The following is a 16,443-nucleotide window of genomic DNA, read 5'->3' as shown; positions in this document are numbered from 1 at the left end:
GTATTATAATTGGTTATTTTCTGATTAGTTGGTTCCCTAGCCTGTGAGCTCCTCAAGGCAGAGGAGCTATCCCCAGCTAGTGTGCAAATCCTGAATGAATGAGTAGGTGGATGGATGAATTGGAAACACAGCCCCTGGTATGTAGGGAGACTCGAGTCTCCATCCTTCATGCTGGGGGCCTCAACTGACAGCAGAGTTGGAAGAGGCCACAGGAAAACTCAGCAGGTACCTAAGAGAGGGGTCTTCCTCTGAAGCCCACGCAGTGCCTAGAGCCCACGGGGACCCTGGAAGAGTCACTAGGGGAAGGGCGAAGGGCAGCATAAACGTGGGCTTCACATCCCCTCCAAGTGGCACCAAGAAAGCAGAGAAGTGGGGGCAACCCCATCAGTGGTCTCCCCCCCATCTCATCCTCCAGACACACCCTACACCACAGTCCATCAGCTCTCCTCCGGGGTAAAAACCCCAGAAGTGGGAAAACCTCAGCCCTGTTCCAGGCCACCAAGTAGTGAGGCCATGTACTAACTACTCCAGTGAGAATCCCTGCTAGATAGCATTTCAATTCCCGAAGACCCTTCCCACGTATGGCCTCATCTCCTCCTCTCCACGATGGTTGGCAGAGCCCAGAGAGGGGAGGTGCGCCCCCGTCTCCCCTCCCAGAGGAGCAAATTCCAGGGCCCCTCACACACAGCCCAGCCACCCCAGTGGCCCACAATGGATGCCAGGCCCTCTGCTTTAGCCCTGTGCCCACAGCATCCCCCTTTAAGGAGTGCTGGGCCTTCCAGCAGAGTTCCAGTCTTAATTTTAGCTTGGAGGCCTGCCACTGAGGCTTTAGAGAGAGGCAGGCTGAAGTTATGTGGGACAGCTGTCAGCTGGCATGCTGGGTGGGGCCTATTTAGCCGGCAGGAGCCCAAGTCTGGGGACACTGAACGGTGTCTCTGCCCCAAGTCCTTTCAGCCCCCGTGGCCACAGAGATCAGCTCTCCTCGGGCAGGTCTCCCTGGCTCTGTGATGATGGCCGAGGAGCACACAGACCTGGAGGCCCAGATCGTCAAGGACATTCACTGCAAGGAGATTGACCTGGTGAACCGAGACCCTAAGAACATTAACGAGGACATAGTGAAGGTAGGCTCGGTAGGCCTGCCCGGGCACCGCCCTCCCGCAGGGTGCTGGGTTTGCACAACATTTGGGCGCTGGAAGGGGGAGGGCTCTGCTGCTCCACACACGATCAGCTTCCCAGAGAAGCGACCTGCTTCCTCTGTCTTCTCCAAATTCCCCATCAAAAGCCAGCTTGTCCACCCCAAAGAACATTTAGCATAAACAAGAGCAAAGAACTGGCTGCCCAGAGAAGACCCTGGTATTGGCTGGGGCGGGGGAGGCGAGTCACAAAGGGAAGTGATTCCTTACCACTGTGAAGTTCTTCCCATTACCTCCCAGCCCTCATCCCTGACACAAAGACAAGGGATGGCCAACTTGGGCTCTTTTCCATGCCAGGGGTCATTTCTACGGTCTCCACAGTGGGCACAGGGTTAATCCCCAGAGGGCAGCTCCCAGCAGGCCTGGTGTCTCCCCGAGCACTGCTGGGTGTCTGCTGCCCACAGTGTGGGGGCCATGCCCAGCACTCCTGCCAGCTCCCTGCCTGACCCCTGAGACCAGGCTGGGGCAGAGGCCTCTTCAAAGGCGCCCTGGGCCCCTGAAAGGCCCTGCTCAGAGGAGGGCTACCCAGCCTTTGCAGTGTCTCCCCCACAGCCTCTGCCTGCATCGGGCCTCTGTCCTCGCCTAGACACCAGCAGCAGCCTGGCTGTCCCTGGCCCGCAACCTCACTCCAACCTCCGCTCAGCAGCCGTAGATGCCTTTCCACGACAGAATTCCTGGGAGCTGCGCAAAGGGCAGGTGCCTGGGGCTTCCCAGCGCCTACCGACTGCATCAGATCACAGCCCAGCCCTGCCCAGTAGAAATATAATGCAATCCATTATACGAATTAGCCTACACAATTTTACATTTTTCTGGCAGCCACAATTTTAAACAGGAACAAGTAGGTGAAATTAATTTTCATGGCATTTTTTATCTAACATTTAGCATAAACAAACATTTAGCATATCCAAAACAGTATTATTTCAACAATAGTATAAAACAATTATCAATGAACTCTCGTACAGTCTTTCTTCAGCCTCACAATCCAGTGTGTGTCTTGGACTTAAGGTGTATCTGGATTCAGACTTCAAATTTTTTTTATCAGAAATCCTTATTCTGTTTTTGGATTTCATAAAATGTACTGTTGAATATCAATTCACATGCTCAAATGGTAACAAACATTCTTAAAAGTTTTCCAATTATGGGATTAAGTATCAGTTTTTACATTTTAATTAAAGTTACACAGGATTGAGAATTCTTCAGCTGCAGTGGCCATAGGTCAAGTGCTCAGAGGTCATGACCACTGGGTTGGACACTATGGCTTAGGGCTTGCTCTAAAGCATAGCCCCTGTGCTGTTATCCTTCAGTGGGGCACCTGCACCTCCCAGGCTGGTTAACTGCTCCCCGTGGCTTGCAAACCCAACCCCATCTGGCCCCAACCTTCCTCTATTTTCCAACCCTACACCGGGAGCCGGCCACCCAAACCAGGACACACTGCTCTCCTCCATGTGCTGAATGCCCCGCTCACCTTCAAGACCCACCTCAAGTGTCACCCCCTCCAGGAAGCCTTCCTCAACTCCTCCAGGCAGGCAGTAGCTCCCTCCTCTGTGTCCCCTCTTTACTCAAGGCATTTCTCCATAACAGCTCATACTATGCTATTACTGTATTTATATACATATATATGTATCACTGGGGGTGGAGACGGGGTCATTACGACACAATGGGAACCATGCTGCGATGAGGAAAAAGTAGTGAGCAAATTTTGCCTAAAAGCACTATATAAATGTAAGGCAGTATTTGTCACGGTTTGTGCAGTGTGGTCTAGAGGGAAAAGTCCTGGATTTGACTTTAACAAATCTGTTTTCAAATCCAGACTCTTTTACCTAAAAGCAATGACACGGGACCAGTCACTTAGGTTTTCTAAACCTGAGTTTCCCCCTAAAACTGAGATTAATGTCATTCACCTCCACTGGGGAAATGAATCCCAGAGCAGCATTGTGCCAAAGAAATATAATGTGAGGATTAAATGAAAATAAGGGATTTGAAAGTGCCTCACACAGTCCCTGGCGCGCAGCAAGGCTGCGACAAAATGCGAGCTGCACCGGAGCCCAGAGAAGCTTGCAGGGCCTAAGTGCTAAGCCAAGGGCCAGCTTTCAGACCCGGTTCCCCTCTGCTGGGCCCTCGCTGGCTGCTGGGGATGGCGAAGAGCATCCCGAGAGAGAATATGGTTTCTGAAGGAAGCAAGTGTGGAGAAGCTCTCAGGCCCCGATGAGCCCGAGTGAGCTAGCGCCAGGCTGCAGGCCCAGCTTCTGACCCCAGGGCAGGTGGGCAGCCACACAGACCCAGCTGCACAGGCGGCCGCCCTGGGGCTGAGCCTGGAGGCCTGGAGCCCCAGGAAAGCATCGCTCAAGGGCTGAGCAGACGGCCCGCAAATCTTGTCGAGGGGAGATAATTGTGTGGTGGGTTTATTGGACATTCCCTGGTTTGGGGAGTTATTTGACTTTTTCTTTCCTTTGTTTCTAATAAGTGAGAAACGAAAAAGTTTCAAAGTTTAGAACAGAGATCGTAAAAGGGAGTCAGATCAATACCACAAACAGGTTTGAGTGGACTTGGTTTGTGAAAGAATAAAGACCAGGAAGCAGGCCAGGGGAGAGCACGGCTGGGAGCGGGGTGTGGGCAGTCTGTGGCCAGGGTGCCCTGGGTCACCTGGAGAAAGATTAGGGAAGGCAGGGAGGGTGGGGGGGTAACGGAGACAGAGAGGACAAACAAGGCAGAGTGGGAGCTCAGGGCAGTTTCCCCTGGGTGTCGAGCGACAGGGGCCAGGGTGACGGACGCACTGAGATGTGGGACCAACACCCGGCTCCACAGACCCCAGTTCTGGCCCCCAGGCCCAACACTAACTTGCTGTGTGACTCTGGGCAAACACCTTTCCTCCCCTGGGCCTGCGTCTCTGGTGTCCACAGAGTTTGGGTGGAGAAGAGGGAAAACTGTCCCCTCTGCCACCAGCTGCTGAGGATGAAAAGTAGGAGACAGGCTCCTTGCGTTTATGGATTTGGCCCCCAGCAGAGGGGAGGTGCTACCTTTGACTTTCCGGAGTCAAAACTGCCCTAAACTTCCTCAGGCAAAGACCTGTTGCTGCCCTTGACAATGAGAGCCAGAAACAGGGGAGCTCCGAAGGGCCCAACAGGCTGGAGCCGGGCCTCGGGCAGCGGGGAGGCTCACGGGATGGGCACGGAGGGGCTGCGGAGCGACCACCCACTCCTCCACCCCACATCGCCGCCATTCACGGAACACTAGGTCCCCAAATCATCACAGAGGGCTCACTGCTGGCAGGTGCCGGGCTGTCTCACAGGGGACTGTGATGAGCAAGACAAGGCCATGGCAGAGGGGCCCCCACTCTAGGACCAGGGGGCATGGGAATGGGTGCTGAGGGTCCCCAGGGCTTGCCAGCTCGCCACTGAGGACACCTTTCCCTTCAGACCCCCATTGCACAGCCTGCAGCCCTCTCCCCCATGCCCCGCAGGACTCCAGCCCCACCCCAAAGTCCTCCTGAGCTGCCTGTGAGAGGGCTCAGGCTGGCGGCTCAGCAGCCCCCTTCCTCCTGGACTCACACATTAGGCCCCAGGACCTAAAGCCATGACACTTCAGGCCAAAGGCTCATGCAGGCCCTTCAGCTTCTGGCTTCAACAACTGTCTCCTCAGGCACTCGGCCCGTCAAACAGGGCAGGGGGACAGACATGACCCCAGTCCCTCACACTGGGTCCCACCCCACCTTCAATCCACATGTGTCACTGAACACCCTCCTCTCTCAGAAAAACACACATAAAAAACCCTTTGCCTATCAGCTCAGGCTAACAGACACCAGAGGGCCCAGCAGCCCATGAATTCTACAAACTCTGCTCCCAATTTGCGCCCATCTGGACATCCTGCTGCCAAGGGATAAAACTGACCTGGTACTCCTCTTGAGAAAAATCCAACCCAAAAGAGAAGATGAGACCAAGACAGTGAGAATATACAGGAGAAGGTGCTAAACGCCATAAATCAGTGCCAGATGAAGGGTTACAAGTAGGTTAAGGGACAAAGACGTGACTTTCATCTGGGAACATCAGGAGCCACTTCATGCGGAGGTAGTACCCAGGTGCATTTAAAAAATGGGAAAAATTCAAGATGTAGCAAGGGGAACTCAGGCTTTCCAAGAAGAGGGAACAAAACATGCAAAAGCCACATTTGGGAAGAATGTTGGGCAGACATGACAAAAGGGAGGGATGGTATTGCCACATTACTGATGGATCACAGCACTTGTCCAGGAAGCTGTGGATCATTAGCTGGGCAGTTGGGCAGGGTGGGTTTCAAAGAAACCTCTTTGCTAGTCTGTCTGCAGGGGACCAATGGAACTATGAGCATCTGAAAGGGAATTTGTAGGAGAGAAAGCAAAAGGGGTAGGTTGAGGCTGGATTATGCAAGGTCATCCAACCTGCCAGTCATCCCACATGCTCAATTCCTTCCTTTTGGAAATGTCTTGCCCTTTGCCCTCTGTCAAGTGTCTCTAAGAGGGGCTACGTTGGACTAACTAACACTAAGGCATTTATAACAGTGTCATGGAGACTCCTGGATATCAGCTTGAGTTTTTGAAATTGTGAACCACTTTCTTGGGGATTTTAAATGCATATTTCTGGGCTCTGCCACCAGAAATCCTTATTCAACAGGCTGGTGAACGTTTTGCATTTTCAAGTGCTGACAAGTCCCCCTTGTCCTTATAGAAGATAAGCCTGGAGTCCAGAGTTCCCACTGATTTTCCCTATAGTCACCCTGTGGAAGTTATCTGATGCTGTGGAACGAGTCATCCCAAAACTCAGTGGCTTAGAGCAACAACCATTTGATGATCTCTCACAGTTCTATGGGTGAACGAGACTCAGTTGGGCAGTTCAGCTGGTCTCAGGTGGCCTGTCATGCAGCTGCAGTCAGAGGCAGCTGGGGCTGCAATAGCCTGGGCCTCTACTGAGCTGCAACATCCAAGATGGCTTGTGAGTCCCTCCCGGCTTCTGGCCTGCAGATAAGGGAGGAGACACGATGAGTTTCTGAAGACCTGAAAGGACCAGCCGGGGGACTCAAGGCGTAACAGCCCAAGAGCAGTGCTGAGAGGGTACCCTTCGTGTTTACTGAGCAAATACGTGTTAACAACAGTAGAATTCTGTGGGGGGGACTTAATAGACAACCATTAACTAACTCTACACTTAATCCTCGGCAGTCTCCAGTTTCCTGGGGCGCGACGTCTTACAAGGTATTGAAACAATAGCAAGGGCAATTAGGTCACAAAAACTGTTTTGGTCTTGTTTGTTCTGTTCCCGATCACTTATCAGGAATTACAGGAAAAATAATCAAGTCATATATGATTATACATTTGATTTCTATACTTCATTTAGATATTAATCCCACATGGCTCACTCATAAACCTGGTGCCTTGGTGGGTATGGCTCGAAGGCAGTGCTCAGGAGGGATGCTGGGATGGCTGGGCCTCTATCTGCGTAGTTTTGGGCTTCTCCCTTCATGTGACTTCTCCAACAGTCTTTTTTTTTTTTAAATAATTTATGCTAAAAAATGCTAACCATCATCCAAGCTTTCAGGGAGTCATAATCTTTTTGCTGGTGGAGGGTCTTGCCTTGATGTTGATGGCTGCAAACTGGTCAGGGTGGACCCCACCAGTCTTTAGAACAAAGTATAGTAATGGGCTTCCAATTCCACTGGTCTCTAGATCAGGGTATAAAAGAGAACTTCTACTATGGTGGCTCCCAAAAGCAGAAGCTGCCAGGCATTCTTCAGGCTTAGTTCTGAAACTGGCACAGCATCCGTTCTACCAAATTCTGGTGGTGAATGCAAGTCACAGGGCAAGCCCACACTTGACATGCGATGAGACTATGCAAGGACATAACTGCCAAGAGGAGTGACTAATCCGGGGTCATCTTTGGAGACTACTAACCACCCACCAAAATCTGGTGCACAGCCAAGCCTAGAGCTCAACCCAGGGCTATTTCTACTGCTCTGAATTCTACATGCATCAACTTTCCTGCAGGCAGAGACTGACAGGGCAGGAGAGAGGATGGAAAGAGATGGGATAGGAAGAGATGGGCAAGGGCAGATGTGGCTTCTCTCTCACCTTGAAGCCCTTTTATCTCAGTCTCTTCACAGCCGATTTATATGAGCCCACATCCCTTTAAGCTCTAGCCTAGGTGCCCCTGTAGGGTACTCTGGACCCCAAGCCCCAGCTAATCCTGGACCCCTCCTCCTGCTGTCAGAACTGGCCTGTGGTGCGTGCTGTGCCTCAGCTTCTGCAGGGGTACCTGGCCCTGCAATGCCCCTGGTCATGGAGATGGCAGAGGAAATACAGGCACAGGCTTTGTTGTCAGGCCAGCTTGGCCTCCACCCCTGCTTGTCCTTTACAAGCCGGGGGAAATGCTAGATATAAGATGCATGGCCAGAAACCGACACCTTACAAGCATCAAATTGTGAGCGTTACCATGGTTATTCCAGATTGTACAGAATTCTATTGTTATTACCAATTTTAATACATGAAACCAAGTCTTGCCATTTTTCAGCTGTTTGCAGTCATTTTAGCTTCATACTTTATAGGCCAGGGCTTTGTAAATTATTTGGGTGAAGGGCCAGTTTTATTATTCCAATCTTTGTACACCAGTACTTCTGTAAAATTCAATAAAAATTCATTACTAGAGAAGTAAAATGACCAGCAGGCATCCATAATATAAGCTCCCATTTTCATTTTTATTAGAGGCAACAGACATAAACTGACTGGGTCAAACTTCTGTGAGTATTTCTAAAGGCTTACTCTCACCTTCTGTACGTACCTTGTTGGGGTCCACTGACCATGAACCACCCTTTAAGGAGCAGGGTGAGAAAGCGAACACCCATTAGAAACTTGAGATGCCGTGTGCCAAGTGATTGGATACAAACAGGAGTAACAATATAGCAATATAGCAAATAATATAGAGGAAAAAATATGAGAGAGAGAGAAAAACTAAGACCCAGCAAAGCTAAGCCACCCCTCAGACTTTCTGACTTCAAAACTAATTCTGTGTCACTAGGGATCTTGACCCAATACTGTCAGTATAGTTTTTTTTTTTAAAGAAACCAGAAACCCAGAGGACAGACAGGGAAAGCACTGAGCCCAAAATCATACAGTAACTCAGTGGCCAAGCAGAACCAAATGTCAGAGTTCTTTGCCCCGCCCACAGATAGCCTATCCGGGTTGTCCACGGCCCTGGATGCCCAAGGTATCTGGGGGAGGTATTTTTGACGGGGCTAGGTGGGGGGGGGGGGGGCGTGTTCTGCTGGCCTCCCCCACATCCTCCAGCAACGCCTGGCCCTGCTGTCCTGCACCTTCCCCACCCTCTTGGAGGCTGCGGGGGCAGCACTGGCCGGTTCCCATTCATCAGCTGGCTCTCCTGCTGTTCCAAAAATAAATGCCAGAGAAGGGGACACCAACCGAATGAGCAGCCACATTGTACCCCTCCCAGCCTGAGCCCTTCTCTGGATCCAGCCCCCAGCCCCGCCCACTACCCCCCCCCCGCCAGGAAAAAGCCATCCCCCCTCCAGTTCGGGAAATGATTTAAGAAATGAAGTCACTGTGTGCTCCTGATACACTGGCACAGATGCCTGGAGCTGCCTGACTGGGTCTTATAAATATCTCCCCAAAGTTGCACACTGTGACCCAAGCTGTCTCAGTGCTCAGTCTGAGTTGGGGGGCAGCTGCCTCCCGCCAGCACAGCCCCTCCCTCTGAGAGCATGTTTTCTGATTCCCAGAAAATGGAGCAGTTATCCCATGCACAGTGTCAAAAGGCAATTACTGGAAATAATTCAAATGTCAGCACCAATGGCTTCTTCAAACAAATGATAATTAAAAGACACAACAAAGCTCCTTGAGGGTAGGATTATTATCATAAGCAGAATATGAGGGAAAGGGAACCCCATTCATTTGATTGGCATAGACTGAGGTACACAAGCACACATGCTTGTGACTAGGTAGGCTGGAGAATGGCTGTACTTACGATCTGGGGTGTCAACAGATAATTCTGAGATCTATTTTCATAGACATTTCAGAGCAATTCACAAATAATTACTGTCACTGAGCACTCACCTTATGCCAGGTATTGTGCTAAGCCCTGCCAATGAGATGGTATGCCTAACACAGAGTGGGAACACAATAAATATTTGTTTGGATGTATAGATGGCTGGATAGGAGGATAGGCAGTTAGATGGATGGACAGATGAACAGCTGGTGGGGGATGATTGGATGAATCCATGAATCAGTGGATAGGTGAATGGATAATGGATGGATGGATGGATGGATGAGTAGATGTATGGATGGATGGATGGATGGGAGGATGGATACATAGAAGATCTAGTGGATGAATAGATGATGGGTGGATGGACGGATGGATGGATGGATGGGTGAAATTATGGGGGGCGGTGGAATTATTTCTGTGCCTCATTACAAGGTTGTAAGAAGTAGCAAACCCATTTTACAGATGGGGAAATGAAGCTCAAAGAGGTTATCTGCCCATGTCACCATCAGATCAGCACCTGCACTAGTGTGTGAACCCGCCCCTGGGACTCTAGCTTTCTACTGCAGAACGCACTCTAACCATAACCACCACCACCAATAGCTAAAGCTATTCATCGGGGATTCTGTGCCAGGCAATGTTCTCAGTATTTATATGTCTGAAGTTATTTAATCCTCTGACAAACATTATGAGGTAAACTAGGAAAATGTGGCATAGAAAAGCTAAGTCACTTGCTGAAGGTCACAGAGCCAGTAAGTAGCAGAGCTGGACTCGAACTTCAGTCAGGGCACTTTTCCTCTCTGTTGCCTCTTAGGGGCCAGGCACAAATAATCAGATGTGTTGAATGGAGGAAAATGCTGGACTAGTGAACAAAGCAGGGTGAGCTACAGAGGCGCTGGGGAAACAGCTCGCTGGCAAGGAGCAGCTCAGGGCCCTGCCTTGAGGCAGGTCTCTGGCCAACAGGGCCCAGACCTCAGAGGGGGCGGTCACCGTCTGCGGAAGCAGCAGCCACCTCGGGTCTGACCTGGCTGGGGCAGTGTGAAGAGCTCAGATAAAAGTCAGAATGCCTAGATTCAGTCTGGGCTCTGCCTCCCCTGGGCCTGTCTGCCCACCTGTAAGGTGAACAGCGCTGGGTAACTGGTAAGTGGGGAGGCGCCATCCTAAGCAATAGCCGCAGGAGAGGCAGGAGAGGCCGCAAGTGCTGAGCAGGGCGGGGAAGGAAGGTGGGCTCCTCTGCTGAGAAGAAGGCAGGGAGGCACATCACTGCCTGAATGCCTCCCTCTGTGTGCCAGGTTCCTGGGGCTGCTCCGGGCTCCAGAAGGCAGCCTGAGTGCTAGGAGGCATCAGGCACAGGCCAGGGCATGGCCTCTATGGAGAGGTGGAGGTTCAGAGGTCAGAACACCTCAGTCAGCAGGATCCAGGTACCAGAGGTATGCCTGAACCTCGATACCTGCAGTTGGTGTACCCAGGTCAGGCTGGAAGGTCCCCCCAGCATATATGCTCCGGCTTCTTGGATTTGAAATTAGCAGGAAACAACCCTGGGTTTTTGCCAAAGATGCTAGCCCTGTCCATCCACTCTCCAAAGCCATGAGATATTCCCAAACCGACCTGGGCCTCCTTTCCCAAATATCTGGCACACCATTTTTCCATCTCTGCTCCCAAACCCCCTAGTCCCCCAAATTCCTAGCCAGCCACCACATCCTAGAAGCCTATCCTTCCAAGGAGATGAGGACCATACTGACTTTCTTCCCTCGGGCCTCCTCTTCCATCCAGTGGGCTGTGTTAGAGATGGAGTAATCTCCACTAAACGCCCTGCAGAGGAAGCTGGAGGCTGAGATTTGCAGAAGGGTCTCAGAAGGCCCTGTGAATTCCCAAGTGAGCTTTTCCACGTTGCCTGCAGCCTGAAATCTCATCCTAAAACCTTCTTCCTAGTAACACAGCACCCCTGGGTGGGGCCTCGCTGTCAGCCGTCTCCAGGGGCATCCAGGGCTCCCAGGCATGGCCCATTAGCTCAGAATCTAGTCATGTGAGAAAAGTAGGACTCAGCATCGTGTGTGTAACCTGGTTATGTCCACTCTACCCTCCCCCCCCAAAAAAACACTAGAAAGAAAATCTCCAAAATAATACTAATCTTAGTTCTGGGGAAATACAAAGCAGAAATGCCTTTGTTGTGTTTGCTATTTCCTTAATTTTCTGCAATGTGGTTATGCTATTGTATAATAAGAAGTCACTTTAATAATAACTTTGTGCATAAAGGATCCCCTCCCCCAAGAGAAGAGAGAAAGGGGCCTGGCCTGGAAGACTGAAGTCTGAACTCTGGCCCCATCAGCCCCCTTCCAATTAGTCTGAGGAGGTTGTGTATTCATTCAACTAACTTTTATTAAAATGACCCAGGGACACTGGAAAATGGTTACTGCCCCCATTTTACAGACAAGACACCTAAGGCTTAGTGATGCTAAATGACATCACACACAGGAAAGCCACCATGACACAGAGCTTAATGCATACCAGGGACTTGAGAAAGATTAGTTGTGATGTGGCTGAAAGCTATCTTTTTTTTTAAGTCCACTGATTACTTTTTTCTGCTTCCCAAATGGGACCTGAGACACTATTGCAGTGGGACAGGTGGCAAAGGTTCTCTGAGTGCCCAGGTTCCTTCCTGCTGCAAAGGAGAGAGGCAGGGAGAGGGAAGGCTGAGGTGGCGCTGGCCTCGGACAAGGGGAAAGCTCCTGTCTCCTCCACAGGGTGCTTCGGGCCAGCTCTGCACACTCGGACACCAGACATCTTCACTGGCCAGACTGGTGAGGCTCTCATTTTGCCACATGCCAGATCCTAAAATAGCTCTCAGATCTGTGTACCTCTCTCTACCTCACACCATCACCCAGGCCAGGCTGCCAGCAGGTCCTGCCTGGAATACTGGGACAGCTCCCTCACTCGTCCCCACGGGGGGCTCGCTCTCACCCTGCTACGTTCCCCACTGCAGCCTCAGCAGCCAGGAGGAGGTACCCCAAAACTCAGATCGGAGACACAAAGAACAGGGTGGTTGCTAGAGGCGGGGGTGGGGTGCGGGAAGGGGGAAGGGGGTCAAAAAGCACAGACTCCCAGTTATAACATAATGGCGACTACAGTTAACAATTCTGTATTGCATATTTGAAAGTTGCTGAGAGTAAATCTTAAAAGTTCTCATCACAAAAAAAAAAGAATTGTAACTATGTGTGGTGATGGATGTTACACTCAGTGTGGTGATCATTTCCCAAAATACACAAATATGGAATCATCATATTGTACGCCTCAACTAATATGTTTTATGTCAGTTAGACCTCAATATAAAACAAAACAAAAAAACAACCCGGATCTGGCTGAGCCTCCCCCTGCACACAAGCTCCAGAGGCTGCTTGTCACGTGAGGTCTGGCCTTTCCAGCCGCATTCCAGCCACTGGGGGCTTGCGCTCGGCCTTGCAGAAGCACCTGCATCTTCCTAGGAGCACACCGTCTAGCCCACTAGGTCCTAAGAGTCAGGGCCCAACACACATTTCCAGCCCACGACCGCTCCCTCTATGTCATTACCTTCAGACATTAGCTTAGCTAGATGCCTCTTCCTCCAGGAAGGCTTCCCTGACCCCAGGATGACCATGACTATCCAATTGCCTAGAGTCATAAAATAATAGAATTTGAGAGCCAAGGCTCTAGGCCTGCCTCTAATTTTCTTTGGCACAAAGCAAGTCACTGGATCCTTGGGGCCTGCTTCTCCTCCCATAAGCTGAGGCAGCTGGACCAGCTCTCACACCACCCTGCTCTACGGCGGCAGGCATCACCTGGGAGTTTGTCAGCAGTGCAGTCCCACACCCGACCCTGGAAGTGCCAGAGTCCCTGCAGGGGGGCCCAGCCAACAGGTTTAACAAGCCCCCCAGGGGGTTCTGATGTTCACGTAACAGCTTGACAAGGGGGTGGCTGCTGTGACTTCAGGATGCCCCTTCCCATCCCTGCAGGTGGATTTTGAAGACGTGATCGCAGAACCTGTGGGCACCTACAGCTTCGATGGCGTGTGGAAGGTGAGCTACACCACCTTCACCGTCTCCAAGTACTGGTGCTACCGCCTGCTGTCCACACTGCTGGGCGTCCCACTGGCCCTGCTCTGGGGCTTCCTGTTTGCCTGCATCTCCTTCTGCCACATCTGGGCGGTAGTACCGTGCATTAAGAGTTACCTGATCGAGATCCAGTGCATCAGCCACATCTATTCGCTCTGCATCCGCACCTTCTGCAACCCCCTCTTTGCCGCCCTGGGCCAGGTCTGCAGCAACATCAAAGTACTGCTGCGGAAGGAAGTATAAAGCCAGCTGGGTGATGGGGGTGGCCAGGCAGGGGGAGGCAGGCCAGGCAGCCCCACTTTACTGCTCCACAGGGGCTGCTGGCAAGCTCTTTCTCAGTAGGGGCTGCTATTCCCCCCACCAAGATGGGAGCACGCAGTTGAGGGAGGCCAGAAAGAAAAGACAGCCCTGCCACAGAAGCACAGCGGCCCCTCACACCGCCCCTGCCCCACCACGATGCCCCCATGACCAGGCGCAAGGAAAGATCATTTACTAAGAGGCAGCTACTGCAAGTCTTTGCATATTCACTTGTACTGTAACATAAACCAGCACTTGGTCCCACCCCCCATACGGGCTCAGCCTGTCAGTTCATGCAGCTCAGGAAAGCCACCAGAGACTTTTAGGGAGGCGGCCCCAATAAAGGGTTTCAGCTGCATTCGGGGAATGCTGTGGTTTGTGTACGTCCATAAGGTGGGTGCGTGTCCTGATCAGCTCCAAACATATATTCTGCTAACCTGAGGAAGAAGGCAAGTCAGTTGGCTCTTCCCTTGGCCAAACCCAAGAACAAGAACAGACTTTGGTTTCTCTCAGGAATCTTCTTGTTCACTGGGTCTCTGCTCCCTCGTGTTCCTTGGAAATTATTTCCCACGGACCTCTTCCCACCCCTGGTTCAGCCAGTGGCCACCAAGAGAAGACACTGGCTCATGGGATGGAAGGGCAGGTGACCCTCCCTGGACACCAAGTTGAAGGGGTTTCCCATGAGCACCTATAGACTCACCACCTGGGCTCAACAGGGCAGGGCCTGGGTTCAAAACTCTCTGAGCCTCCCCTTTGACATGGCATTCCTGGCATTGCCACTTGGCATGTGTATGCCCTCAGCCCTAAGAGATGTGATAAGGGCATAAAGTCTGATTTGTGCCTGTGTGGACCATTCTAGAAATAAAAAAATAGAAAGGGCATGTCCCACCTCCTCCCCACCAAAAAAAATATTTAAAAACTAACCCAACAATCTTACATTTTTTTGGCAATGTTTTTCCCAAGTGTTACCTATAACTTAATCCTCAATAAAGAGGGGGTAGGGGGATGGCTTTTGTGATCACATTTGTTTCAGAATCACTATATAGTTCTCTCAAGAGATTTTCAATAGACATTAGTACATTAAAGGCTCTGACAAGTCCCGCAGTAACGAAACGTATTTGGGCCAGTATCTCCCAAACCTATTTGACCTTTTATTCCCAGTCATGCAACACCCATTTAAGTGTCATGAAATTCAGGTTCTGTAGCACTTTTCAGGTTTTCAAAGGCATCAGCTCATTGGTGCCTGGTCATGAGTCCAGGGTCTGGGGTGGAATGGACACAACATGGATTGGGAGATGGGGCACAGGCCACCTGGATGTAGTTCTGCCTCTCCAACTAGACGCCTTATCTGGCCTCAATTTCATCATCCATAAAAACACTCCTAGGGTCCATTTCAGCATTAAAATTTTACCCATTTCTGTTTTTCCTAGTATCTTATTATGAAATTTTCAAACAGAGGGAAGGTGAAAGTGTTTTCCAAGAACACCTACAGACTCACCACTGGGCTCTACGGTTAACATTTTGCTGCTCCCCTGCTCTGTCACATCTTTATCCATCCCAAATCTCATCTTTCTTTTTGCATTTTTAAATAAGCTGCAGATATCAGGATATTTTACTCCTAAACACTTCATCCCTTAGTTTTTTTTCCAGACAAGAAAGTTACAGCCCAGAGAGGGCAGCAGACTTGCCTAAAGGTGCACAGCTGGCCAGCACTGGGCTGTGGTTCTAGCCCACTGCTCATGGCTTCACCCTGGGCCTCTTCACATTCTCAAGTGGACTCAGCAAGCCCGGGCTCCTCCGGCTGAAAAGGTTTAAAGTCAGTGTCACTTACATCCTCTTCAAAGGGCCTGCCCTTTTCAACACCTCTTAAGTTAGGCCATCAGTTTCAGACTTGGAATCGTGAGTTATGCAGATTTTTCACCATCTTGGCATTTGCTATAACCTGATTTGACTACGACTCCAATTTTTCAAGCCGGCAGTCTTTCTCTAGGGGAAGACTATGGTGGGTTTCATGGAACTGGAGAAAGGACTCACGTTTACATATGTGTATGTCTGAGGAGGTCTCTTTCTTCCAGGAGCCCCCTGGGGACGCAACAGCAGGGCAGCAAGCTGGGGGCACACGGAGAAAGGCCAGCAGAGGGAGTGGAGCGCTGCTTCCCCAGCCCCCCGTGTGCTCTTACCCAGGTCCTCCGGGCCTCTTGTTCAAAATGCAGGGGTGGGGCCCCAGCTCCAGAGTGTGACGCGGTAGTAAAGCCCAGGAATGAATGCAAACACATTTGTGATTCTGCGGGTGGCCCCACATCCCACTCGAAGAAATATGTGTTAGGGTCCCTTCAAGGTGACAGTCCGGAATCCTATTTTCTCCGGAGTTAGAATGTGGCACACAGTGAGTGTGGCTACGTCATACAAGAGGTTGGTTCCTGGGTCTTAGAGAATCTTCGAATGGAACTCTGACAGAGTACTTGTGGCCAAAAGCAATGGGACACCCCCTCCTGCCCCCTGCCCCAGCCTAGGTGCCCCTCTGTCATAATCAGGCAGATAGCCTCTGCCTGCCACCAAGGGAATTCGAGTCTGCAAGACACCAGATACAGTCACTGTTCGTGGGAGGGAGAAAAAGGGCAAAGCAATGTTTTAAAAAAATGTTTATTAAGTGCACCTTTTGTGAGCGGTGAATGAAGCAGACATCTCATTACAGGGCACATCATTCACCAACTGGCACAGTACATGATGATACCACAGAAAGTCATCACAGTAGAACAAAATTGAGGAAATCACATTTTGCATTTAGTGACATTTCATTGCTATTAAATTCAAAAGGTTAAGTAAGCACTTTGAAACCAGGATCTTTGAGAA

The 16,443-nt window shown here is 50.8% G+C and overlaps 1 protein-coding gene across 1 annotated transcript; it reads left to right on the top strand.

The window, feature by feature from the left end:
• The first annotated feature begins 908 nt into the window (after positions 1-908).
• Positions 909-13,948, top strand: CAV3 (caveolin 3). The gene is made up of 2 exons (XM_036878414.2): positions 909-1,121; positions 13,195-13,948. The coding sequence occupies exons 1-2, from the start codon at positions 1,008-1,010 to the stop codon at positions 13,534-13,536; spliced, it is 456 nt and encodes a 151-aa protein (XP_036734309.1). The 5' UTR covers positions 909-1,007; the 3' UTR covers positions 13,537-13,948.
• The last annotated feature ends 2,495 nt before the right edge of the window (positions 13,949-16,443 follow it).

The sequence above is a fragment of the Manis pentadactyla genome, chromosome 1 (genome assembly GCF_030020395.1).
Source record: "Manis pentadactyla isolate mManPen7 chromosome 1, mManPen7.hap1, whole genome shotgun sequence".
NCBI lineage: Eukaryota > Metazoa > Chordata > Mammalia > Pholidota > Manidae > Manis > Manis pentadactyla.
Note: the sequence above shows the minus strand (reverse complement) of the source record. Positions and strands in the feature narration are given on the sequence as shown.

Excerpts from the sequence above, each read along its gene's own strand:
- CAV3 (XM_036878414.2), top strand. The coding sequence starts at position 1,008 with ATGATGGCCGAGGAGCACACAGACCTGGAGGCCCAGATCGTCAAGGAC. Across the intron at positions 1,122-13,194 it reads TTAACGAGGACATAGTGAAG|GTGGATTTTGAAGACGTGAT; the intron begins GTAGGCTCGGTA and ends CCATCCCTGCAG.